The following is a 26235-nucleotide window of genomic DNA, read 5'->3' as shown; positions in this document are numbered from 1 at the left end:
AGTAACATTCACCTTAATGAGGAAACAGTCTTCTGTATGAGAAGTTCATTGTGTTTGCTTTGTAATTTATGGTCTCTGTTTTGTATGTGCTGACTACAATTCTTACTTCTGTAAAGCTGGAGCAAGAATAAGTTATGCATTTTTGAAGGAAATGCTAATGTTATCATAGTCACCAGTCTCCTTTTTTGTAGATTCTTTTCAAATTAGTGATGTCCCTTGAGGGTTAATGGGTTACCCAATTACATTGCACTTAATATAGCATACTTCTTCGAAGCAACTAAAATATTTTAGTTCTGAAAAAAATGACAACTTTTGCTTTTTTAATAAAGTAGCAAGTCACAAACCAAATTAAATCTCTGTTGCATTCCAGAAATCAGAGCTGCTGATGCATATATATCTCCAGGTGCTAGGCAGCCCATTCTCTCGTGTTTCATGTGTAAAGCTGAATATGATTTTTACATAAGGAAAAGACTTTCCACTTCCAGCACATGATTGTTTTTTCCTTAGGAAATTTTAAGTGCAGTGCTTTTAATTTGAGATAAAATTAAACTATTTGTACATTCTCTCTTTTGTGGTAGCCTGTAAGTGGCAGAGTCAACAAGATATTTGGTCACTGATAAGCTCTGTGACAAATATTAATGACCACAGTTTTGTAGTGGGAGACTGTGTCTACAAGCTATTAGGCATACATCTTTTTTTTCTCAAGCTGTAACATTGCAGTGTTTCTGCAGAGACAGATTGTATGTACACAGAACCACAGTACAAAGACAATAGCTAGTTAGTTTTATCCTGGACTTTCACAAAACCTTACATCTGTTGTGGAGGTGTGTGTATTTTCTTGCTCTGGTGGAACTAGAGCCTTGCATGAAGAAACTAGGCCTGTCATTTGAGCAGAAAAAAAGCCATAATGAAATATTTGAAAATCATTCCAGATTTAATGTGTGGTCTTACCCTTGCTTGCCTATGCAAAACTCAATTAAAAAAATTCTTTCTTTCAATTTTAAAAATTCTTAGCTTAGCAGAATGCATTCCACAAAACTGTAACCATTTGGCAACTTTGTCTTCACTACCTGCTGATAGATAAAAAAAAACCCAAAATATTCTTCTGTTTCATTCCACAATGACAAATTTTTATAAGACATCTAGAGATGCCTTTGTCAGCGCTCAGTATCTTTGATAACAACATAAAATTGCAACAGATCACTATAAGAAAAAGCATATAGTAACCTTTGTCACACCTGTTAAAACTGAATGAGTCCTGAATTGCTGTGTTGTAGAACAATTCCTCACTCTTGTTGAATGCATCATATCACTCAATAAAATCTTTTCCCAACTGCCTTCCTGAAGAAGTGATCCTTGCAGGGTATTTCGGAAAGCAGCAGGTTTAGTAAGCAGGACCAATGTGGAGCAGAGGAGTTGCAGGGGGATGGTGGAGGAGCACTGGCAGAGTTTGCTCTGAATCTGGTGCTAGTGCCTATGCGGGGCTTATGTGGGATGAGGCAAAGCAGAAAAATGGTCTCTCGGTTAGTTGAGTCTTGCCCTAAGTACAGTTTACAGGGTGAAAACCCACCCTTCAACTCCAGCCAGCTCAGAAAGCACTGGTCCATTTTGTTCTCAGTAAGTGCTCACATTTTGCAGACCTGACTTTCACTTCTGAGATGATTGTGTGTTCCCCAGAATAGCACAATGCAGTGTGCCAATATTGAAAGTGCCAAAGTCTCTTTAAGGACTAATACGGTCTGTGTAGGAAAGTAAACTGCAGTGTGGCCCCAGTCCAGTAAAGTACTTATGAGATTACCTTTGCTTTAAACATGAGGTAGTCCTATTGATTTGAAATGGAACCCACTCATAATACTGATGTATGCCCTATAAAAATATTATAATTAACTTTGAAATAATTTCTTGCAAAATCCAACAAATGTTTTTTAATTAATTGAAACTTTCAGGAAGAATCCAGTATTTTGCTTTATGCAGTCAGTAACTCTATGTGGTAGAAATCATGTTTGTCCCTACTAAAGTTTTGTCTTCAAACAGTGAGCTCTAAAGAGATGTTTTTGGTGATGGGTAAATTGGAGGGAAGAAGTGGGAAGACTCTACTTGAGGCAGAGAAAATAAGAGCTAAAGAGGTTAAAGTATCCTTTATTTTTCATGAGGTTGTATTGTTTCACTGTGGTGTCTGTAAGGGGAAGGAATGGGTTTTGAAATAACAAAATAACATGTACTATAAACTGTCATGTGTATGGCATATGTATACCCTGCACACCTGAACGTAGGTGTTCCATTAAAAGTATGCAACAAAGATTTTGTGATTGTTGAAGGAGCAAATGATTTGATGATGTTCTGGGGAGCTGAGAAGTGTCTAGGGAGGCTCTGAAGACAGGCGTTTCTTCACTATTTGGCTTGTCTGGTATGAAAGGAATGCAATTTCTGTTTTGCTGGACAAAGACCAGTTAGGGGATTATTATTCATTCTCAAGTTTGAAAGCAATAGTTTAAAATTAGTTTTTTGGTCATAGGGGACTTGGGTCACCAAACAATATTTACGCAAGGACAATATAAATAAATATCTTCAGTCTACAAAATGATGAGTTGTGAGATGGACTTTTAAGCTCATGCCACTGTTCCATTATTTTTCTATTGCAGATATGTCTTCTCCTACAATGAAGAAACCTGAAAAGCCTTTGTTTAGTCCTACTTCTCCCCAGGATTCTTCACCAAGACTGAGCACTTTTCCCCAGCATCACCACCCAGGAATCCCAGGAGTTGCACACAGTGGTGAGGGTTATGGGGAAGGAAGAAATACCTCCCTGTTCATTTGTTCTGTTCTCCATTCCTGCAGTCAGATTGTGATGCATTTTTACAGTTTTTTCTTGGAAAAAAATCCTTTTATAATACCAATGGGTGCAGAAACAGAAGAGGCTAGAGTATTCTTACAGGAATGCTAATTAAACTCATTGCAGATGGTCTAACTGCTGCAAGTCACTGGAAAGGATCTAGGATTTCATCAGAAGGAAAATCCTCCCCATCTTTACTTCCTTCACCTACGGCCTTTGTTATTATGGTTGCTATGACTATGTGGTTTTTAATTAGCAGAATAGGTAGGTTTTAATACACAAAAGAAATCACAACTATGTTCATTATGTGACACAATGAAGTGAGCACCAGTGCTTCTTTTGAATGCTCTGTCTAAAGAGGTAGAGTCCTTGTAAATATTTTTCAGCGTCTGTTTTCTGAAATCACATCAATGGATGTTATCTATGTGGACTTCTGCTAGCCTTTGACATGGTCCCCCACAAATCCTTCTCTCTAAATTGGAGAGATATTGGATTTGATGGGTGGACTGTTTGGTGGATAAGGAATTAGTTGGATGGTAGTATCCAGACAGTAGTGGTCTCAGCCTGCACTCAGTGTCCAGACTGATATCCATGTGAAGTGGTGTCCCTCTGGAGTCCATACTGAGACCAGTGCTGTTTAATATTTTCATCAGTGGCATAGACAGTGAGATCAAGTGCACCCTCAGCAAGTTTGCAGATGCCACCAAGCTGAGTGGTGCAGTTGTCATGCGATAAGGATGGGATGTCATCCAGAGGGACCTGGACAAGCTGGAGAAATTGGCCTATGTGAACCTCATGAGGTTCAAGAAGGCCGAGTGCAGGGTCCTACACCAGCATTGGGGCAATCCACAGTTTCAGTATAGGCTGGGGGATGATGTGATTGAGAGCAGCCCTGCAGAGAAGGGCTTGTGTGTGCTGATTGATGAGAAGCTCAATATGAGCCCGCAATGTGCACTCATAGCCCAGAAAACCAACCATAAACTGGGCTGCATCAAAAGAAGCGTGGCCAGCAAGTTGAGGGAGGTGATTCTCCCCTTCTACTCCACTCTTGTGAGATCCCACCTGGAGCACTCTGTCCAGTTCTGGAATTCATAACATAAGAATGGTATGATACTTTTGGAATGGGTCCAGAGAAGGACTACAGAGATGGTCGGAGGGCTGGAGCACTTCTGCTATGAGGACAGGCTGAGAGAATTGGGATTGCTCCAGGGTGACCTTGTAGCAGCCTTCCAGTACCTGAAAGGAGCCTACAAGAAAGCTGGGGAGGTGCTCTTTACAAGGGCATGTAGTAAAGGAATGGCATTAAATTGGAGAGAGGAAGATTTAGATTAGACTTTAGGAAGAATTTCTTCACAATGAGGGTGATAGAGGCACTAGAGCAAGTTGCCCAGGGTAGTTGTGAATGCCCCATCCCTTGAAGTGTGCAAGGCCAGGCTGGATGGGACCTTGAGCAACCTGGTCTAGTGGGAGGTGTCCCTGCGCATTACAGGAGAGTTGGAACTGGGTGATCTTTAAGGTCCCTTCCAACCCAACTCCATTCTATGAGCCTGTGATTCCAAATCCATAGTAAATCCATAGTAAAACTTCACTTAAAATGTGAAGGAGACATTTGAAATGTGACAGAACTCATGTTATTTTGAGGATTTATCGGGAATGACAGGGAGATTCCAGCTTCATGGTCTGTTTAATTTTAGAGCTGAGATAAACACTGATTCTTCAGGTAAGAATATGGTTGGAAGTCTCCCCTGAGTAGTTCACCATACCTCCTTATAAAATGCGTATAAAGAGATTAATTTCTTGAGCAGAGCTGGGTGAGTAGAGAGGTAAAACAGATTTGAGGACGCTTTTTTAACATGCAGTTCTGCTTTTAGAAGTTTCTGTTTTGTCATTTCTCCATAAATTCAAGTCCCTCTCTTTCAATTCATGTGTAAGGACTATTTTCCCTATAAAGTCCACTTACTTTGTATTAAGAAAGCAAGCCTGGCCTCATTCTGGTCTCTGTAAAGTTTCCCCTATCAGCAAATACTCAAGCACATCAGAGATGATAGGTGAAATGAAAGGGATAGATTTCTGCTCACAAACTGTGTTTGTTTCTCACAGCTCCCACATCTGAGCAGTAACTAGTGTTTTATGATTAAACTGAACTGGTGGGGTTCTGATTAAAATGAACCTGTCTCAAAAGAAGCTTCCATAGTATTTTTGGTCCTATACTTACGTGTAGACCTTTGTATCTGCTTTAGTATATAATTTTCAGATATATGTATTTTAGTGGCAGTCATAATCTAATTGGTAGATGAGCTATTTACTTTCTAGGAAACTGTGTTCTATCTGTGTAGCCCGTTCTATTATGTCAGTGAGCAATGGTTTCAGATTTGCAAGATTTTGATCACCAAGTACAGCAATTTTGGAATATTCCTACTGTTGTTTCTTCTTGGGCAAACTATGATTTGGTCCCAGCTCAAAAATAGCAAGTCTTTTAAAAATTCAGCTGAAAATAACCAAAGATATGAAAGGTAGTTCAGAAGAGCAGTGCTAGTGTGCTTGTGCAAACACAGCATAGAACTGTAAGCAGTTTGTAAAATACACTGCTTATACAGACTTTATTTTGTAGCCTCCTGCTAATGAAAATTAAATGTCTTTTCTCAATTTCTCGTGAACTTGGTATCCTCTTTTTAATACATTGCCAACTAGGTGCCTTATAGATGTGTAGTAAGGGTGGAAAGCAGGTTCTTGTGCAGTGTGGTAGAAGACCACTCTCCACTTCCAATCAGATGACTAGCAGCAGCAGGACATGCCGCATACTCCTTTCAAGGCATGCTGTACACTCCTTTCAGGGCATGCTGTACACTCCTTTCACTGTGAAAGCTGCTCATTGTTTAGACATTACATGCAGTCTCTAGAGAGAGAACTGTACTTGTAGAGGCTAGGAAGAAAGAGAATTCAAAGAAAGTTATGTGTAGGGTGGGTAATATTTTGTTTGTCAGAGATATTTTTATTGGACGTATTAGTTTCCCAGGCCCTGAAGCTGAACGTTCATTAGCATTTTCACAAAGGTCAGCTAATACTCATGGCATTATTGATAAGTAGTTATAAACCCATCTCCACATGAGGCAGGTAGAGTGCAACGCTGTGAGAAGTCACTAACTGTTTCTTAGGACCTGATCACTGCTTTCTGTTGGAGTACTGTGGATAGAAGTGTAGGCTTTATTTATTGAGTATAATATTTTTTTTTATTCAGGCTCAAGATGGGAAAACTGTATAACTGAAATATCTTTTATGCTGGAGAGTGATTACTGTTTAAAGAACAAATGATGGTAGCATAATCCAGAAAACAAAACCAAGATACAGTATTTATGTATTTGAAACAGTAGCACTTTCCGTTGCCTGAAATGATGTGAGGGGAGAACACATAAGTTTGTCAAGATGCCATGAAGCGGGAGTGCAGTGTACTGATTTACAACTGACTTTTTATTTTTCTTACTGTAACACAGAGGTGAAGAATTTTAGAAGAAACAAGATGCGAAGTAATTTTAATTTTATTTTATCTTCTCCAGTCATCTCAACTAGAACTCCACCTCCACCTTCACCATTGCCATTTCCAGCACAAGCTATTCTCCCTCCTGCCCCGTCTAGCTACTTCTCTCATCCAACGATCAGATATCCTCCCCACCTGAATCCTCAGGATACTCTGAAGAATTATGTACCTTCTTACGACCCGTCCAGCCCGCAGACTAGCCAGGTACTGTAAAACAAAGCCCACTCTCCAAAAGAAATCCTATGAGAAATGTGTGTCTTCTGGGGCATCTGGACTGGTATCTCACTAATTCTGGTTTCAGAGCAAGCTAGGAGCTGGCATATAAGCAATCCAGCAACTTTTCCTGTGAAAAAGGTTGGTGAACAGAGGGTGCACATTAGTCATATCCACTCCCTCGTTGCTGTGTGAAGTGTAAGAAAAATGCTTGTACTAAACAACTGAGGAGCACTAGCAGGGCCGTCCCTCATTCTGCACCCTTCCTGCAGGCTTTGTGCCTCTGTGGCCATGCAGGGCAGTCAGAGATGAAGCTCCTGCTGCAGGAGAGAGCAAGGAGTGTGATAATTCAAACACATGTGTGCATGCACGTTCATGGTCATACAGGGATATTTGTAGACCAGTGATGAAAATGGACTCTGGGAAGGTAATGCTTGCTGTGTTCCATAAACATCTGACATTTCTTTGTACAGATGTAAAGACATTACTGTAGTGAGCGAAGCACAGACCCACAAACTTGTTTTTACTTCCTTTTGCAGAGAGCATGCAGTAACAGATAAGTTCCTGGCTGCTATGCCAATTCAGACTTGTGTGTGATATAGGAAATTAACATGGTTTTCATTAGCAAAGTAATTGTAAAGTACTGTGCGCAAAACTGTTCTCTGTGATAGCGTCAGCACATAGCATTAGGATGTGATCTGCACTATTGGATAAACTGCAGTTGAGACTTGGTCTGTAAATACTTGGAATATTTCCAACGTCAGTGTAATGTAATCTTTGCTGTTCCCTGTTACCTTTTTTTGATGCCTTGGCTGAAAGGCTCCTGTGGAGCCCTGGCACTTGTCCTGTCACATTTTTTTTGGAAGACCCTCGGGAATGTAAGCTGAAGAGACAATGTTTAAGTTTTCCTGCTCCTAAGAGTTAGGTTCCTTTGGAAAGACTGTCTTATCAGGGATAAAGAAGTTGCTTGACAGCATTTTGTTTTGAGCTTTGTTTTGTTTTGTTTTGTTTTTCACCATTAAAGAAGAGCCTTTTAGCATGTGTTTCAGGCAAAACAGCAACAGAGCTTGAGAATGAATCAACCTTTCGATGCTGAATAACAGATAGGCCCCTCTGGGTTGTTCAGAAGGTCATTGTGGCTGTTGTCCCCATGAGCTAATGCTCTGGCCTAGCTGCATGACTTCTTATATATATATATACACATATATATATTTAAAGTGCGTCCATAAAATCAAAGTTTACTGTCAAGGATGAAGGCCTAACTATTATATTTTTTGTTGGTTACAACATTAATGCAAATTAAACCAAAAAGTAAAAAAAGAATGTGTTGGCTTTAACATACAAATTGCTATCTGTGCATGGATTACAAGTCTTTTGGTTCCACATAGCATTTTTGCTAAGACTCAGTTGGGAATGTTGCATGCAGGACCTGATTTTAATTTGTGTAAAATTTCCATGAATAACAAAGTCTGATTAAGACATCCATTAAAAGTCCTTAATGTTAATTCAGTGTGGAAAATTTTAGAGTTCTGTTGGATTTTTTTTTTTAAACTGATGTCTTAATTAGGCTCTATTAAGGGAAAAATTATGCAAATTAAAATCAGACCCTTACTGTTAAGCATTTCTTTAATTATTCACTGCTTGTTTTACTTACATTTTGATTTCTTATATATATTAAAAGAGCAGATTAGGTGATAATCTCTCTGCATTGTTCAGCCTCCTGCTTTGAATCATCATTGAAAAAATACTAGAACTAAATTAAGTATGTGACTGCCTTTCAAAGAGCAGACAAATGTACTGTCTTGTGGTTTTAGCCTTGGGAAGTATATTCATTGAGTAGAAGCACTTCCAACTCTTTGCACACCAAGAGTCTTAATAGCTTCCGTTGTCTGTGGTTGCAAGATTAATCTGAAGACCTTGTAAGATAAAATTTTTATCTACTGATTTTTGTCAAGAGCAGTAGCAAACTGAAACTACCTAGTCTTGTGTTGCGGCACCATTGGGAATAACATGCCAAACTGGCCTCAGTTTACTACTTCTGTCACCTTTCTTAACATTTATATTAGGGAAATGTTTTTCATTTCATTTGATGTTAGATTTGGCTCCTAGGAGGAAGGCACAGAGTTAAAGAACACCAAGTATGGGATTCCAAGCATCTGCATCAGCTTTTCTCCACAATTTATTACCACTAATCAATATTATTAATGGAATGTCTTTTAAATTTAATTCTTTAAAGTCCACCTCTGATATATGCTGTAGATTAGAGGTGTTGCATGCCCGTATCTCTAAACAGAATAGTTAAAGGATGACTGTACAAAAAGTAAAAAAAGTAATAATTGTTTGTAAAAAAACAATAATAATTTCAATAAGAAATGAAGAAGCACCCATGTGTGAAGTTTCAGTGACAACAGGGAATTGTTCTGATACAATAGCATGCTTTGAGCCAAACCAGTTTCTCTTTTCAAAATAAAACATGATTTTTTATTAGAAAACTTTTAATTACTGTAAAATGCAAAAATGCATGTGTAGGAATAGCACATCAAATTTATACTTCTCACCTCAAAACATACTCCTTTGGATTTTAAAAGGAGAACTATGATGACAGTTTTAATTTCAGCTTTGGGAGTAGGAAGGATGGATACCATGACGGCATTTACCTAAACTGAACTGTTCCTCCCCAACATCTCTCAGTAATACTCTAATTTAGATTGTTACGACAAGCAACTGAGATGCCTTGTAGTCCCCACAGCAATTTTGAGATTAATTACATTACCGCTGCACTGATTATAGTGAGACAATCATGATATTCAATGAAATTAAGTAAAATCAGTTTAAAGATATAGAACTCTATTAAAGATATTGAACTCCCATATGTTTCCACGGTGGAATCAGTGGGCAATTTTCTTGATTTAATGTTAAATATTCTAAATTATGTGTGATGAACAGTCAGGAAGTTGAAACAGTCCCTTTGGCTGGAGTGAACAATGATTCAGCAATAGATGATCCTAGACAAAAGAGTGCTATGGCAGTCATTTTCATGCATATCTGCTTTTTATGCCTTCTTCAGTCTGGGGAATATATAAATGAATTTATTGAACAGAAATGGACCTTGTTAGAGCTGGACTTGCCATGAACTATTAGTCTGAAAAGTTCCCAAGGTTTTGAGAACTGTTGTACTTTTCACTAATTAATTCTACTGAGCCTTTTTAACTATAGTTCTTTCAACACTTCTTCTTAGCTAGGCACACAGGTTGCTGGATGAGATTGTGCGCGTGTGTATGTAATCGTATTATTATGGGGTGCTGATCTCCCCACAGTTATATTGATACAGGTTACTCACTAAAAGTTTCAGCAAAAAATAATCAATTAGTATTTGACTAATCCACATATATTTGTTATCCATCTGCAGAGTTTTCAGGCTTTCAAACCTATCACAAATTTTTTAATGATTCCAGATGGGTGAATTTTTTAATCTTGGAAAATATTACCTCCTCTGTGTGTATGTAGACATGTGCACAAATGCATACAAATTTGCACACACTTGAAATGCACTAAGAATCGAGAGTGTATGAATCAATATGCAGTTTCAAAATCAGACTTCCAATGAGCCTGAACAAACCACCAAGCACATCACCACTTGTGTGGCTGAGTTCAAAACCAAAACCTCCAAACTTAATGCCCCATTGAGTTAAATGGTATAATTTCCCAGTGAAGGTATGGTGCATTGTGGAAGACAGGTCAGCAAGTGCCATGAGGGAAGCAATGGTAACACAAGCAGTTAAGGTGAGTCCTACTGAAGAACATTTTGGTATCAGAAAGAAATTATTTTGCTGACTGAAGCACCCCTCATAATCCAAACAGAAGCAGGCAATCTTGAAGCCCTTTGAGTTTGGATTATGAAGGGTGCAGTTTATGGATAACCTTAAATCAAATTTTGTGATACATTCCATGAAATAAGCAGATTTCAGTGGTGTGATAAAACTGCCTTCAATTTAGGTGAGTTAAGTATTGGACACTTCTTATGATAAATGGCTTACACCTGTTACCTACTACTGCCCAAATGAACCACTGTCCACATATTGTGTAAAATTCCTGGGGCTGTTAAAACGTACTTTGTTGCACTGTGAGATTGTTTGCAGCTTTATCTTTTTAATAGTTTTACTTTTGTCTGACAGTAGAAATATCTGAACTGCTTAAGAAAAGCTACTTCTGGTAGCTGGTGAGGCCACATATTTTCCTCTTATGATTCACTTTGGTATTCAAATTTCTATTCAATAAAAGATGGGCATGCTCTTCTACGGGATGCCAGGCAGATACTTTTTCAGTCTTCAGTACAATAAGTGGAGTCATTTATTAATAGCAACTAGGAGGGAATCTTGTGAAGCTCTTTTTGCCTGGGAGTATACTAGGAGAATAAGCTGACACTAGAGATATGTATGCATGTTGTTTCTTTGATACAGCTAGCACCTTTATTTGTTGGTATTTAATACTTTTCAGCTTCTTGGGTAGATCTTCCCTTGTAATTCTTAAGAAGTTATTGAAAATTAAATATAGCAATATGCTGATTTTAAGTGTAATGAGAAGACAGAGAGAATTAGCTTAACTATATATTGAAAATGTATTTTGTAAATGATTACTTTGTATTTAGTTTTCTTATCTTAAATGCACAGTTATAAAACTCCAGAGTGCATGAAATACCATTTAACCCAAAGATATCTTTTGAGCATTATCTACAAAGAGATTTACTTCTCCCTGCTTGTGTAATACAAACTCATTCTGTTGATAATATGAGGAGAGCTGGGTGTTTCATTGTGCTCTATCTGTTGACAAATAATTCGGATTTTGTGAGTTCACGGATAATATTATGATTCAGGATGGAGGACTGTCCGCCTAGAATGTCTCATGATACTTAAGTCTGAAGATGGGTTTCTGAAGCTCTGCAGTCACTCACAGTTTCAGCAGTGTTACATCAAAAGGAAAACACTTTCTCAAATGGATGAAACTCAGAGCTTTATAGATCAAAGTCAACACCTTGATTTCTCTCATAAAGTAATACAGAAGTGATGTTGTTAGTCATGAACTGCCAGCAAGATATTTTTTCCTAAAGCTTATTCCTCAAGCAGACAGGTAGCTGTGTGTCATACCACCTGCAGCTTTTGTGTGGCGTCTCCCAGTGAGTTCTGCATAAGATGTGCTGTAGCAGTAAGTTACCGAGGTTACAAGGGTATAGAAACTAGCTTATGAAAGTAAAAAGCGGCATTATAAAACGGCAATGTACATTTCTGTTGCTACTGTAGTGTCGAAGAGCAGAAAGAAGATCCGCATGGCCTCGATTCTTGTTAAATCAATGCTTTGTGGAATATATCAGGTTCAATCTCAGAAGGAAGTACCCTACAGTACCTTCTACAGTCTCACTGGCAGTGCTTTAATAGCAACACTTTCTTATGTTTATCACAGCCTTAAAGGTCACTATTTTGTGTTACTCAGGTAGGTGATAACTTGAGGGTATGCTTTCTACACATTTAGTTAAACTACCTCCTGTACCATTGAGCTGATTCCAATGGGAAGCTAACATGGCTATTGGATGTTACAGATAATGTAGCAGTAGGGTGCCCTAAGCAGAAGCTCTGCTGAGATAAAAGGCTGGGGAGGAGTTAGTAAAATGGAAGATACTCCTTCCAGTTTCTTTTACTTGTAGATTTTCTGAAACACCTGTCACTCTCTTTCGATATCACAGAGGACAACGGTGTGGACTTAAATTATAACTATGATCTCCAGGTTTACAGATACAGCCGGTAGACAACTATTAAAACAATATATCTGGTACATAAGTAGGGGAGAAGAACTGGATTTTCTGCAGCTCCATCAAATTATTTCAATTAATGGTCTCAGAACTACACTGCTGTAGGATTTTGCAGTGATATTTGTCATCATAGTATCTGAATTTTGCAATTACGAAGGACTGGAACTATTGATAAGAAATGTGCGTCAGAGGATTTCCAAACATGCTGAATCTAGTCTGACTGAACGGCACTGGGAAAAACCTGTGTTTTGAGAAGAAAATATTTTGTTTTCCAAGTATGTTGGTTGGCTGGAATAATGTAAATTTTGTGAAGTCCTGAAAATTCTTTCTGAAATACCTGACACAGTATCATGTATAGCTGCACCTATGATGCATATAGGAATAAGCTGATTTCTGGCCTTCGTTGATTATTCCTAAGAAGATGCTTTGTATTTAAGATTTCAAGGAAAAGCAAAATTATTTTATTTGGAATTTGGAATTATAATTACAATTATTTTCTCTATTACAATTATTTTCTGAAAAAGATACTGTGCAAATTTAAACAAAAAATATATTTTATCATTTAAGCAGCTTAGAGTAGCAGAATAGTTTGAATAGCAAGGGACCTTTAAAGATCATCTAGACCAACACCCCTGCAGTGAAGAAGGATACCTTTCATCAGATCAGATTGCTCAGAGCTCCATCTAACCAGCCTTGAAAGTTTCCAGGCAGGAGGCATCTACCACCTCTCTGGGCAGCCTGTTCCATGCACTGTTTAAAATGTGTGTCAAATTTCTATTATGTTTGGATATATCACCTGTAGGTGTTATTGTTTCCACTTCACTATGGCATTAGAAAGATTTTTTTTTAACATTGGAAGTAGTGGACTATATAACAAAACACTGACCTAAAAGACCTAAGGTGTAGCTGAAGACCTAAGGTGTAAATGTGCTAATATTTAGGCAAATATGTGTACAGAAGTCTGAGAAGAGGTTGATTGATTACTGATTATAAATATGTTAGTAAAATCCTAGTAGGGAAAACAGGTCTAGTGAATTCTGGTTTTAAGGAAGTCCACTGTCATATCTGTTTAAATGTTCTAATTGGATTTCTGACCTAAGGATTGATTGAAAGTGTGCATACGGTGTACAATCAGGTATTAACAGTCTGGCAGTCTGAGTTGTTACAGCTCTGACAGTGATTACAAGTAATCCTTGGCTCTGGGCACATGAATGGATCTGTGGCAATTCAAGATGTTGTGAATTAAAAAGCTGGAAAATGTAACAGATCTGAAAGTAGAATTAGCATCCTACCCAAAAATAGAACAATGTATACCTACGTAAATTTGGGATATGTTTGCCAGACCTTCATTGTGTTTACTTCTTTCCCTCTCCCATTTTCAAATGCACAGTTTTTTTTGATATTACAGCTGCCTCCATGCAATTTGCTTGAGGTTTATGCCTCAGGCATCATCTCTCTGTTTGTCAACCCATCACACAGACATATTGATGGTAATGTTTTTTCACCTGTAATGCATTTGTGTGTAAGAATCTTTTCTAAAGAACCTAGAACTTGTTTCACACAAGGACAAAATGGATTTGTATTAAATAATGAGCTACAAATATTTGTACTTGTAATTCAAGTGGATACTGTACAAATAGATATGTGGTTTCCATACTAAAATATCAATTGACATAACTGCGAAAGTTAAAGGAGAACAAGTCACAGAATTTTTTTCTAGCAGCCAGTTTTCAATAAGATTATGAATTGACAGCTTCAGAGGGCTGAACGCTTGAAAGCAGGACAGAGGACTTAAGACATCCAAGAGCCAATGTTCTTGAGCTTGTACTGCTGTAAGCTACTACACTCCAGAATCTAGACCTTTATTTCAAAAGGTTTTAGCTTTGTGTTTGTAAAAATAACCATAGAAGTTTGAATTGATTATGAACCAATACACCAATGTCAGAGCGAATCCAAAGACAGGCCTGTGCAACAACTCTGAGACAATGATGTCTGATCTCAAGCTGCAAACTAATTATGATAACTTTAATATGAGTTTTGTTAACTACTGCACTGTTGTTCAATGCGTGCAAGAAAGTCAAGTTATGAACATTACAGGAAGATTTCTTATGAGTGACATTCATATAACAGTATGTGGGAAAGTACAAGACTGCTTTTATAAACTGTTCTAGATGTAGCACGCCTAGGAAAAACACTGAAGTTTTAAGAAAATCTCATGTGTACTAATTCCTGTGATAACCTGTGTCAAAGGGAGGACTTTAGTTCTCATCTGAAAGGCAACTAGGGTTGTTCAAGAAGGATTATGTATGTAAATATCCCAGTAGGTATGCACTTAACTACAACTGAGATTAGTTAAAAATTTAAATACAGGGAGCTTTCAGTATTGGGGGAGAAAATAGATCCTTAGCCATGGAACACCAAGCTCTTCTTGTGTACCTTGTTTTCCAAGCAATAAAACCTGATCAGGTACTGAAAGATACAGTGACATTATTGACATTATTGCAAAATTTTAGAACAGATGTTATGTTACAACTGTGAAAATGGAGGCAAAGTACTTGAAAAAGGAAAGGAAGATTGTTAGAAAAGAAAATGTTAGAGATTACCAAAAAAAAAGCAACATAAATCATGAAGTGCAGTCAGAAGATACTTGGGGAAAGGTGAAAATATGCAATAAAATTAAGAGGCAGGTAACTAGTTTATAATTACATTGGAGATCTAATGTGCAGTCAGAGCTTGAAATGTTGGAACCATAGGAATTAAGCTTACTGAAGTAAGTGGTTTTCCTTTTTATTACTTTGGAGGTTTAGTTTTCTGTCTAGTTGTTGCAGACCGCAGTTTCACTGTATTTGCACTCAGTTTTGCATGTAGGACAGATGTGGAATGATGCCTACTATTTATGAAGACATTACAATAAAAGAAAAGAAAAACAAAGGTAGGCACTTGGGGGGCTGTGTGTGTCACAATCTGCATCCTCTGAAATGACTGGCAAATTCCCCATGGATTTCAACAACAGCAAGAGTTTGCTGTCAGTTTGGGTGAAGTCGGATGATGTACTGTACTGCTGTAATGTGTCACAGGGAAAAACATGGTTTACATAAAAATGGGATATAAGTATATTCTTTGTTATATAACTCAGCAAGGGTTTGTTAGTTTGGACCGTATGTACATGGACTAAGCTGGAGTCCTGTTGCATTCCTGTTGATTCGGATCACTAGGGAACAGGTGAAGGTGACACATTTCTGTAAGTGGTCCTGATCTCCAGCTGTGTCCTTCTGATTCGTTTGAGTCTGGCTTTAGAGATAGCTGCTTCTGGAAGCTAGTGACACTGGCTATTTTAATCCATAAAATTTCTGGAATCATCTTTCATACTTTTTGACAAGATTTGTTCTTTTTCTTGAAGAATTCTTGGTTTCGTAGTACATTAGCCCACTAAATGAGTTAAGGCTCCTATGGTAGCCCTGTGGTCACAGGTCAGTGATGCCACCTAGGAGCTACTGGATGCAACTGAGAGGCGGCGAGCCCCTTCAGCAGGCTGCGTGGACAGCTAGGCTGCCAGGGCAGGAGAGGGGGCTTGCCTTTGCAGCAGGCTCCCCAGAAGCATACTGAAAATACAGTCTGGCATAGCAAGCAGGTCTTCCTGGCAAGAAGTTTGATGTTGTAGGAAAACGTTTATCATAAGGCCCGCCTACGTTTTTGACAGTTGTCCTGAAAAATGCATCAAACTGTGTCATGATCCCCTTAACTATGACAGAGCCTGCTTCATTGTAACATCGAGGTGCCTCCAGCTGAACTCTATAAAGTAAACCAGCAATCAGTGAGGGAGGATATGTATTTCTGACTTTGGAGTATCTTCGGTCATTTGTATGGGAAATTTATTTTAGGTAACTCAGAAATTTTCTGAATTTATGTTAGTCAAATTTTTTTATCTAAGGCAGGTGGCATCAGATTTCTATTAGCTGACACCTCGTTTTTGAGGTTGGCAGGCCTTTAAAATAAAGCCTGCAAAATAAAATTTCCCAAACCACTGCTAAGATGGATCTCAAGGAAAGTGGACTCATAGACAAATACTTAATATATAACTGTTTGCTGTAATACAAAGATGTAATTTGTATTCTTGAGAAAAAAAAACTGTGTAATTACTGAGTTGTCCACTTACGACCCATTTATTGGTCATGTAAGTATGCAAGGAGATGCTCAGTAAACATTTAGGCCGCATAATTATGTAGTGATTGTCTTGTATGTATTCTGCCACATCTCATTATCATTTCATGTACACATAATAAGGGAATTGTATCTAACTTTTAAGATTCCTCCAGTGAATAAAACATAACGTATCATGCCAACTATTTGGGAAGATTATATCACTTGTGAAAGTATTCTCATTCCTTTGAATCTATGCTGCCTTTTTATTTTGAAGCTCCTTTGACAGCTGACATTAATTCCCATACTGAACTTCTAGTAGTAACTTCTCAGCTTATGCAACTAGGAACATGACTGAAAAAGTGGTAAATACCACCCAATTTCTGTATTTCTGAGATCCTAGGATTCCATGGCTTTTCCATCCACACTCTCACTCTACCCTCTCCCAACCCCAGCCATACAGTTATGTGTAGGGAGTGACTTAGAGGGTTCATTTTTTGGCCACTTCTCATTAGTGTACATATTTAAGGCTTGTGATTTTAGAGAGGAAAATAATCTGCTAACTGCTCAGTGCTCCTATGAACATAAGATTGGTGTCCATTTGCACTTATATTTTCTAGTGTTTTCTTCAAGCTTAGTTTTAGGTGTTCTAAAGAAGATTCTCATTTGGGGCTATTTGCAAAGTCTAGTAGATCATACTGCCAGGAAGTTTCTCCTGCTATTAATTTTAAATTTCCCTTTCTTGATTTCATTCCATTACCCCAAGTTGATCTTCCTGTACTTCCCAAATAATTCCTTCCTCTGTCATGTGTTGTTCATGTATATTCTGCACAATTTTTACTCTACTTTATTTACCATTGGAGTATATACGGTCATGTAGAATGTCTAAGGTATGTTCAAGCATTGGGTAAGCATATACGTCTGCTGGTGAACCGTGCCAAATCCAGATGTGCCTATGCAGAAAGTACCATCTTACCTTGATGACCTGTACCATCAGGTCATATGCAGACTGCCTCTTGTATGTATGAAAGAAGATTGACTTGAAAAGTTTCTATTATTAAACACTTCTGTGGTTTTGGTAAGTGGCTTTTGTCCAAATGTTATGACATATGCATTGTAGTCCATTGTATCCTAACCCTCTCCCTTACTCCCAAACATGTAAATTGTTAGTAAGCCTTCCAGTATGTGTAATCTCTGTGGACTGCTGTGGTCAATTCTTGGTTGTGGTCCAAGCCAGAGTGGTGTGGCATGTGAAAACAGAGGTTTTGCATCGTTCATTTGATCTTAATACTTCATACATCAGGGCCTATGCCTGGTCAGTTTGATCCTACTATCGTGGGATTTACTATATTCACAGCCACTGTATGAGCAGCAAATATATTTTGAAAAGATCTAATCCATTCTGCATGCAGAAAAAAAATAGCTTATAAAAAAAAAATACTGCAACTTGAGCATATCCAAGGAGGGATCTGCCTGCTGAAAATATCACAAAGAAATTCACAGCTTTGTTAGAACACTACACACAGGTACTGTGCTGATGAGCATTCTGGAGAACCCTAAGACAGGTAGATAGAGGTCCTTAAACACAATGTGTATATTTCACAAGGCATTCTTTTGGTTTTGTTTTGTAGCCTAACAGCAGTGGTCAAGTAGTAGGGAAAGTGCCTGGCCATTTTACTCCAGTTTTGGCACCCTCTCCCCATCACAGTGCGGTGCGACCTGTGACCCTGACCATGACAGATACTAAACCCATCACTACATCCACTGAAGGTGAGGCATCTTCACCTACAGCAATCAGTAAGTATTTCTTTAGGATACAAAAAAAATGTCCATCAAAGATTCGATATCGTTTCAAATTGAGGCCAGAAAAAGATGCCTTTTCCTACTATTTGACCAAGTGGATGTTCATAATTTTACACGTAGAGCAAAGGTGATTGGACTGCAAAGCTTTTCCTCCCCAAATTTCAATGAATGCATCATGTTACGTAAACTAAAGTTTGTGACATGACAACCAAAATGAAAAGGAAAAGCATGCATATTTGACCACTATTCAAGAGAAAGTAAACCTGGTTGTTCATCTAAGGTGGACATTCTTAAGACGTTGAGAAGCACACCCAGGCAGCAAGGTTTTACAATGACCCACAGGTGGAATTCCAAACAGAGACTGGATGAAGGCTCCTCAATGAGCTTTCCTACAGAAATCAAGCCTTGTTACAACACATACTTGAATCCGAGCTATGACAATTGCATCTTGATATAGGTTGTGTGATTTTTAACAAAAACAACTGATGTGGCAAAAGAAAATTTTAATTCCTTGTAATTGCTGCAATGGATGATAGATCTACTGTTCCTTCTTTTTTAAAAAAAAACTTTCATGTTTTGCATTGTTCATTACTACTTAGGACCATGCTATTTATCCTATTATCTTCAATGGAATTGCGATTTTGGAAATAAGAGCGTAGCTGTTACTATGTATAGGGTAATTACTTCTCTTCCAAACCCTCATCTCGTGCTCAGTGACACAGAATGTTGTTTTTTAACTGCTTTCTGCATTTCTGTTGTCTTTGAAATTTTATTTGGACTTGAAATGGCCAGTGTTACCAATATGTATCAAAGTGGTGAAGATTTTTAGGAGACACTTCGAAACATACACCTGGGAAGAAAATGTGCCAGTCTTTAAAAATGTTAATCTCTTTAAGGGTCCCTTATATTAAAATGTCTTGTTGTAGACCTGTGCAGTGTTTGAACTGTGAATCCAACCCCTAACTTTTGGTCTGTTGTTAACACAGACCAGAAACTGTATGTTTCTTAGCTGTTATGCTAGTTTCAGTCTTTTCATTAGAATATGAAGCAGAGATAGCTGTAGAGGAGTGGTTGAGATGCAAAGGAGGAAAACTGTTCATGCCTTTATTACAAAAGGGTAGTAATAACATGTGGACAAACTATTGTTTAAATATAAATAAGTAATTGTATGGATAGATTTATGGAAGTACTTTAGATCTTTTTTAGTGTAATGGAAGTTTTCTCAAAAGGTGATAGAGTATGTCTGTATTCTCTGTGCTGGTTTGGGCAGTTCTTGCACCTTTTAAGAAGAGTTAGTTTTAGTAGCAAAGAAGAAACTATTGCTTTAAATCTTTGGTCCAGAATAGAAAACTGAGAAATGGCAAAAAGAATAAATACAATGTCAGAACGGCATTTGGATGTTTTCTGGTCATCTGACTATATCATTGGTCATTACAGGCAAGCAAACCTAATCTATCCATTGTCTTATTACTAAGAGAAAAGTTTGGACTATATTTTCAAATGAATACAGCACCCAGTTTCTCATACAATTTATTGGAACTTGGGTACCTGATTCCCGGTGAACCTTAGAACATCTTGGCATAGATACACTTTCACAGTGTGCAAGTAGCTTCTTGCCTAAAGGCCCAATGTCTATCACTACAGCACATAAATAATAATAAAAATCCACCTATGTACAAATTTTATTTGAATGTGCCAGTTCTGCATATGAGGTAGCGTATAAATTCTGTGTGTTCAGAGTGTTATGGCTTTCAGGGCAGTGCAGTAGTCTGTTTGGTGAAGTCTTTTGAAACTGGATTGGTAACTGTAGGATCAAAAAAAATGAAGGAACATAGCTTGTTGATTTAGAAAATAGTAAAAAAAGAATAAGAGAGATTATGTCCTGCTGATATGTAGATCAAGTATGAATACATATAAACTGTATTATCACTCATAATAAACCTGCCACACAGTGCTAATATATTAGTGTAATAGGAAGATCAAGACTAAATACGCTTTAAGGCATGGTTTTACTTTTATTTGCAATATCTGGTTGTTTGTTTAACCCATCTAGCTTGTCACTGGTATCCTTGTGTATATCTGTTCAATTTTAGTAGTTTTACTTTGTCTGCCAACAAGTTTCTAGGTTGTGGTGCTCCAGGCTGAGGTGTATACATTTCCTCATTGGAAAGTGGAGTAAACCCCCCTACCTCATTTCATAGGTGCCACTAAAAGCCATGAGAGTGAAATGGCTTTTAGGAACTATGACATAGGTGAGATGGCAGTGTGACTTACAGGTGAAGGACCAATATCCTCTAACTAGTCCTAGCATCACCTACCATTCCCCTTCTCGTTAGAAATGGATTTCTTTAATCTTCTCTAGCAGGCAGGAAGAGAATTATTTTAATTATTCCCCTGGGAAAATGTTGTTTCCTGATGCATAGGGGAGTCGAATATTTAATATTACATTGCACAGTAAAAATAAGGTCTCTTGCCGTAAAAGTACTAATTAGATTAGATCCCGTTTCCATATGCCTGTAAGATTAATTTCATTCCACACAAGTAAATGGAACTTTTGATTCTACTTTTTGTTGTTCATTTACAGTTTTGTGATGGGCCTTCACAACACTAAGATTAATATGTGTGCACTACTTTTTTTCTCTCAGCATTATAATCTCGGTGACTTCACTGGTTCTTTGATGTAATGGGAATGACAACCAGGCTTGTGATTCCTTCAAATACATATCTTATTTAATCACTTATAAAAGAATAAAAATATGCTAATCAGATGAATTTGTCTTTAACAAGATACATCATTATGATGTATACATGCAGCTTCCATTGAAGTTTATAGGAATTTACACATGCCTTTCTGAATTTGGTCCAATATTTCTTTTCCATTCTATTAAATTTTAAATAAAGGAAAACAACAGACACATCCTATACATTGCAAAATCATAACTCTGGATGTCTCATATTTGTACTGTACCTTCACAGGGTAATAGTTATGATAGGTTGATATTTTTATCAATCTGTTTTGTTCTTCCTTAATCAGCCTACACAGCCTCAGGCACATCCCAAGCCAATCGATATGTGGGACTAAGCCCAAGAGATTCATCCTTCCTACACCAGCAACAGGTGGGCAAGTTTCACACAGGTGTAATGATATAGAGAATCTTTTGCAATATTACCTTCTTACATGCTGCCACTGTTATCTTGGATTAGACTGAAATCCTAGGAGTTACAGTACTTGCCATCTGAAAATAAAGTTTATTAAAACCAAAACTGAACCCTTTAAGAAACATCAGTTGAGCAAATGCTTTATTTCTTAGATTTGTACAATCAAATGGAACTTCTAGTCATAGTTCTTTCAATTATTTTATATTTTAAGACCTAATACGTGAAATCTTTAATAGGATTTTCGGAAAGACAATAAGATGTATAAGGAACAAATACTAATTTCAAAATCAGTTTAAAAAATAAGAAAAATTTCCAAAGCAAGAAGTTCAACTTATTTTTCAGCTATTTTGTTTCTTTTTTTCACAGATATTTAAGCGTACATTTCTTCATTTCATTTCTAGAAGGTCCTTTATAAAATCAAATCCTAATGCAACACATAATTTCTAGCTTAATAGATTTAAATTGGCCTGCTGATCTCAAATGTGATAAATCCACATTTTTGTTCTAGCATCTTACATAATTTCATATCTCATTAATACTGCAAATATAATGCAAATGAAGAGTTTACCCAAACTGTAAAAATATACAGCCGAGATTAATGATGGTTTACAAAGAAATTAGCTTCAGTCAGTAGCAAGGCCATGCCTATACAGAAATGTTACATTGCTGGTAACAAGAATAAATTCAGACAATTTAGAAACTTAATGTATTTTATGGTGTGTGTTTGTGTTGCTCCTAGATCTTAATAGTAAAGGACTTTCAAATTAACAGCACGTAAAATGTTGTAAGGAAAAAAGCTGTATGTGGCAGTAAGAAAAGGGCTGCTAAATAGTCCTTGGTAATTATTGTATTGTATTTTTTTCTCAGTCTTGGGTTCCTGGCAGCAGTTGGTACATAGACCTGTTTCATTTTTCAGTAAAACCTGTTCTGTATTTGCTGAGATATAGCTGGCATGCTTCATCTTGAACTCTGTCCCTACACACACCCAGGGCAAGGTGGCAGTGTGTCCATTTTAAAGGTCACAACGCACAAAGTTCAGAGAAAATCATGAAGATGATAGTTTATTCAAGACAGTTAATAATTTGCCAACTTTTTTTTTAGCCAGTGTGACCTAACTGGAAAAATCTGTGAAAACAGATTTTCATGAAAACACCAGATGACAATTAGTGGTTTTGCCAACCAAAAATCCTCTTTCAGTAAATTTTCTGGTGTATTGCTTTTTTTTGACCTCTCAAAGATTGTTGTATTATGAAATGTGCCGTAATTACAATAACATGGTTCTTTTTAAAAGATACATAGTATATATTTATTGTATTTTAAAACACACACTTCTCTAATTTTAAACAGTGCATGCAATTTCTGGATTTCTTTTCATGTGAAGTTTTACATAGTATCCTTGGAAAATCTGTATCTCTGACATCCAGTTAATTTGTGGATGTGCAATATTATTTTTTCACTACATGTTTCTAGATACTTTTTTTTTTTTCCCCTACAAATTTGCTACTGCTTAAGCCCACTTCACGTTCTTCCATGTTCATGGAAAGAGTTACAAACTTCTTGTCACGTGCTGGAAGGTAGTGGCAGCATGTTTAATTTTCTCTTGACTGAGGTTCTGACATAAATTATATATTGCTTATGTCATGCATCTTCTATGTATTTTGGCTTTGTGTAGATGGAAATAAATCTGGAGATTTCAGCAGTGTCATAGGAACATTAAAGTGAGAGGGATCACAAGGGTCATCACAGTCATTAGTGTTTACATGGACTATGTCTTATACTCCCTTTCATGGTAAAGCATGTGGATAGATGGCTTAGGGGAAGGGGAAAATAAAGTAGGTCTCACAAACACTTCATAAATAGAAAAATTCTTCAATGCAATTGTGTGAAACCAGTGTTCTGTCTTCTAAAGTGTATCGCTTCATAGTCCTGTTATATTAAATTGAAAGCATCAATTGGTGACCAGAAATACAGTAAATTTAAAAATTGTGTCAAAGTTTAATTTTCACTGTGAATTCTGTATTCTTTTCTGACTTATGCAATGTGTATATCTGTATGCTTGCCCAAATCTTTTGAGGGGTGCATGTGTGGATGCTTACACATATAAATATGTACAAAATTAGGGAAGAGTATGTACTGCTGAAGTCATTTGAAAGAATAGAATAATAAAAAAGCTTTTTTTTTAAATATGGATAGATATGAATATGTAAGTGTGTATATATAAGTTTCTAATGAATTATTTACCTTCACTCACTTAAATCCTAAAGGCATCTCTGAGATGGCAGCGCCATATATGTTTATTACCTAAAATGTGAGGCAGAGCACTGAGATTGCCTAAACAACTTTAACAGAGCAAAGGCTCTCCTTTGGTAAGGCAGAAATGAGATTGATTTACTCTGTCCTTTCATTACTTTAAAACAATTTAAAAGAGACCACTCTTCTTGTGGCAGATTTTACATGCATTTTGTTTAAAGCAGCCCATGATGAATGAAAAGAAGAATCAAGGGGTACATGAAATAAAGAAAATCAATCATCTTGTATTAGTGGAGAGAAATTCTAAGTTAGAAAGCCAATGGTTTCAGTTACAGAGGGGTCTTTTAAACATTTACCATATCCTGTAAAGCACATTGACCTCTCAAGAATAAATATTGTCGCTTCATTGGAGGAGTCTTTATGAAGATTTATTCTCCCTGGTCATGAGAAATATTGGCATTTACTGTTAGGTACTTTTTGTTGTTTATAAGAGCCATTATGTAGCCTATTTAAATTACAGTAACCACAATAAATTTAAAAGTTACACATATATTTTGCAACATGTGCTTACGTGGGGTCTTCTGACATAGTTAAAGTTTGCTAGAACTTCCAGTAAAGAATTCACAACACAATGCACCTGGAATACTCATATTTAGATGAGGAGCACTGAATGCAGTTACGAAAGGCAGTATATAATAGCACTAGTGGGAGCAGTTTATTTGCTTACACTGAGCGGAATACTGTGAAAAATACGTTGTTACATGCATTGCCTAGCATGATACATTGATAGTTAGAAAGACAAGGTTTTAATGAGAAGTTGTAACTATTCAGTTAATTTTCTGCTGCAGCTGCTGGTGGGTCTTCCTGTTACCTGCTTTGAAATGCCAAGTATTTCTGAACTGTAATATGAATAGTTACAAAATATATCTCTTGCTTCAGTAGCATCTAGAGATTCACACATATCTTATGATTTTATTGTAAAGAAGTCATATCAGCCCCCTCCAAAGTGGCTATTACAAGTTGTTAATTACCACTTTGTTTGCTTTTCTTGATTCAACATCAGCTTTTGAGAGTTCTGAAGTATTGATGATATAACTGCAGGCAGGGCTCCATAGGAAAGGGCAAGGGAACTGGTAAGATCTAGCACCCGACTGAGAGATTTTTTCTTGATTTTACTGTGGCTCATTGGTGGGATTGTTTTATGAAGTCAAATCTATGGCTTGGTCCCTATCATCTGTGCTGAGAAACATCTTAAATGAATTGTGGGTAAAGGAAAGATGGGATAATCTTCACAGTTACATAGGAGCTTTCCCCCTTATTTCTCTGATTTTCATGTGCTAAAGATTTGTTGTTTCCACGCCTAGACTAGAGGAAAATGCAACAAATGGACAAAATTCAGCCAAATTCAATCTTCTATAGGTGGATGCAGTCGCATGTTAGATTCTAGTTGTGTTTCCATTCTTTTGGCTGAATAATTTTAATGATGAGATCATTAGTTAGTATGGATCAGAATGCTCATTTGATGAATAAGGAATTGGCTGGATGGTTGCACTCAAAGTTGTGATCTACAGCTCAACGTCCATAGACGGCCCATCCCTGGTGTTGTTAAGTGCTAGGCTGGATGAGGATTTGAGCAAAATGATCTACTGAAAGGTGGCCCTGCCCATGTCAGGGGGGTTGGAACTAGGTGATCCTTAAGATCTTTTCCAGCCCAAGCCATTCTATGATTCTCTCATTATGTTCTTGAAATGATAGACACATAGAGAGAAGTTGATGCTGGCTATGAAGCCAGAAATGCTGTGTCATAGTCATGGACTTTACCTGTGTAAATAATATGAAAAGATAGGTGGGTGGGTGGGTGGAGAGAAAGACATTTGTATTTATTGCAAATACAAATTAATGGCTTCAGAAATAAGAAGAATTTTGTTGGCCTTAATGAAATAACTGACACATTTTATTCACCATTTATTTAGCTTTAGTGAATCTTGGAGCCTTGTGTAGGCCTAGTAGCCTTGTGATTAAAGATCAATATTTAATTAGAAAATATAAATAAACAGGATGGGTATTGAGGTCTGTTGACCTCTAGAGCTTCCCAGTCTCTTACGGTAAACTGTGCTAACTAATACTGGCACAGTTACTAAGGGGCTAGTGAGCTATTAGGTCTTTGCACTGATTCATAAAATGGCATGGTTTTTACTACAGCTTGGACTTTGTGGATGTGCTGTGTGGTATGCGTGATTTTCACACACCTTTGAGAATTTTGAGTGAGATATTTGCCATATACTTAGTGATAATAAACACTTAATGTCTCTAAAATGCCAAATCAGAAAACTATTATAGATTGCTTTTTGTTTTCTACCCACCAGATTGCCCTGCTTTTTCAGTAGGAAGTTGTTCTTACCAGATGCATCCTCTGTTTATGGAATCATACAGTTCAAAATGGAGTTTCTAAATGCTGTTCATCACGGAATTTGTAAACTTAGATATCCACTGAACACA

At 37.2% G+C, this 26235-nt stretch overlaps 1 protein-coding gene across 10 annotated transcripts in view; it reads left to right on the top strand.

The window, feature by feature from the left end:
• Positions 1-26235, top strand: part of NFIB (nuclear factor I B) — a 264748-nt gene that overhangs the window by 220418 nt on the left and 18095 nt on the right. For 4 of the 10 annotated variants that reach the window (XM_054054080.1, XM_054054083.1, XM_054054084.1 and 1 more), the window contains exons 7-10: positions 2643-2774; positions 6388-6572; positions 18156-18321; positions 21362-21444. In XM_054054080.1, the coding sequence (XP_053910055.1) occupies positions 2643-2774; positions 6388-6572; positions 18156-18321; positions 21362-21444 (566 nt within the window). The remainder of the gene's footprint in view (positions 1-2642; positions 2775-6387; positions 6573-18155; positions 18322-21361; positions 21445-26235) is intronic. The other 6 variants (XM_054054082.1, XM_009556329.2, XM_054054086.1 and 3 more) reach the window with 2 other exon arrangements.

Source organism: Cuculus canorus, chromosome Z (assembly GCF_017976375.1).
Source record: "Cuculus canorus isolate bCucCan1 chromosome Z, bCucCan1.pri, whole genome shotgun sequence".
NCBI lineage: Eukaryota > Metazoa > Chordata > Aves > Cuculiformes > Cuculidae > Cuculus > Cuculus canorus.
The sequence above is the reverse complement of the archived record's forward strand: the minus strand, read 5'-3'. Positions and strand labels throughout refer to the sequence as shown.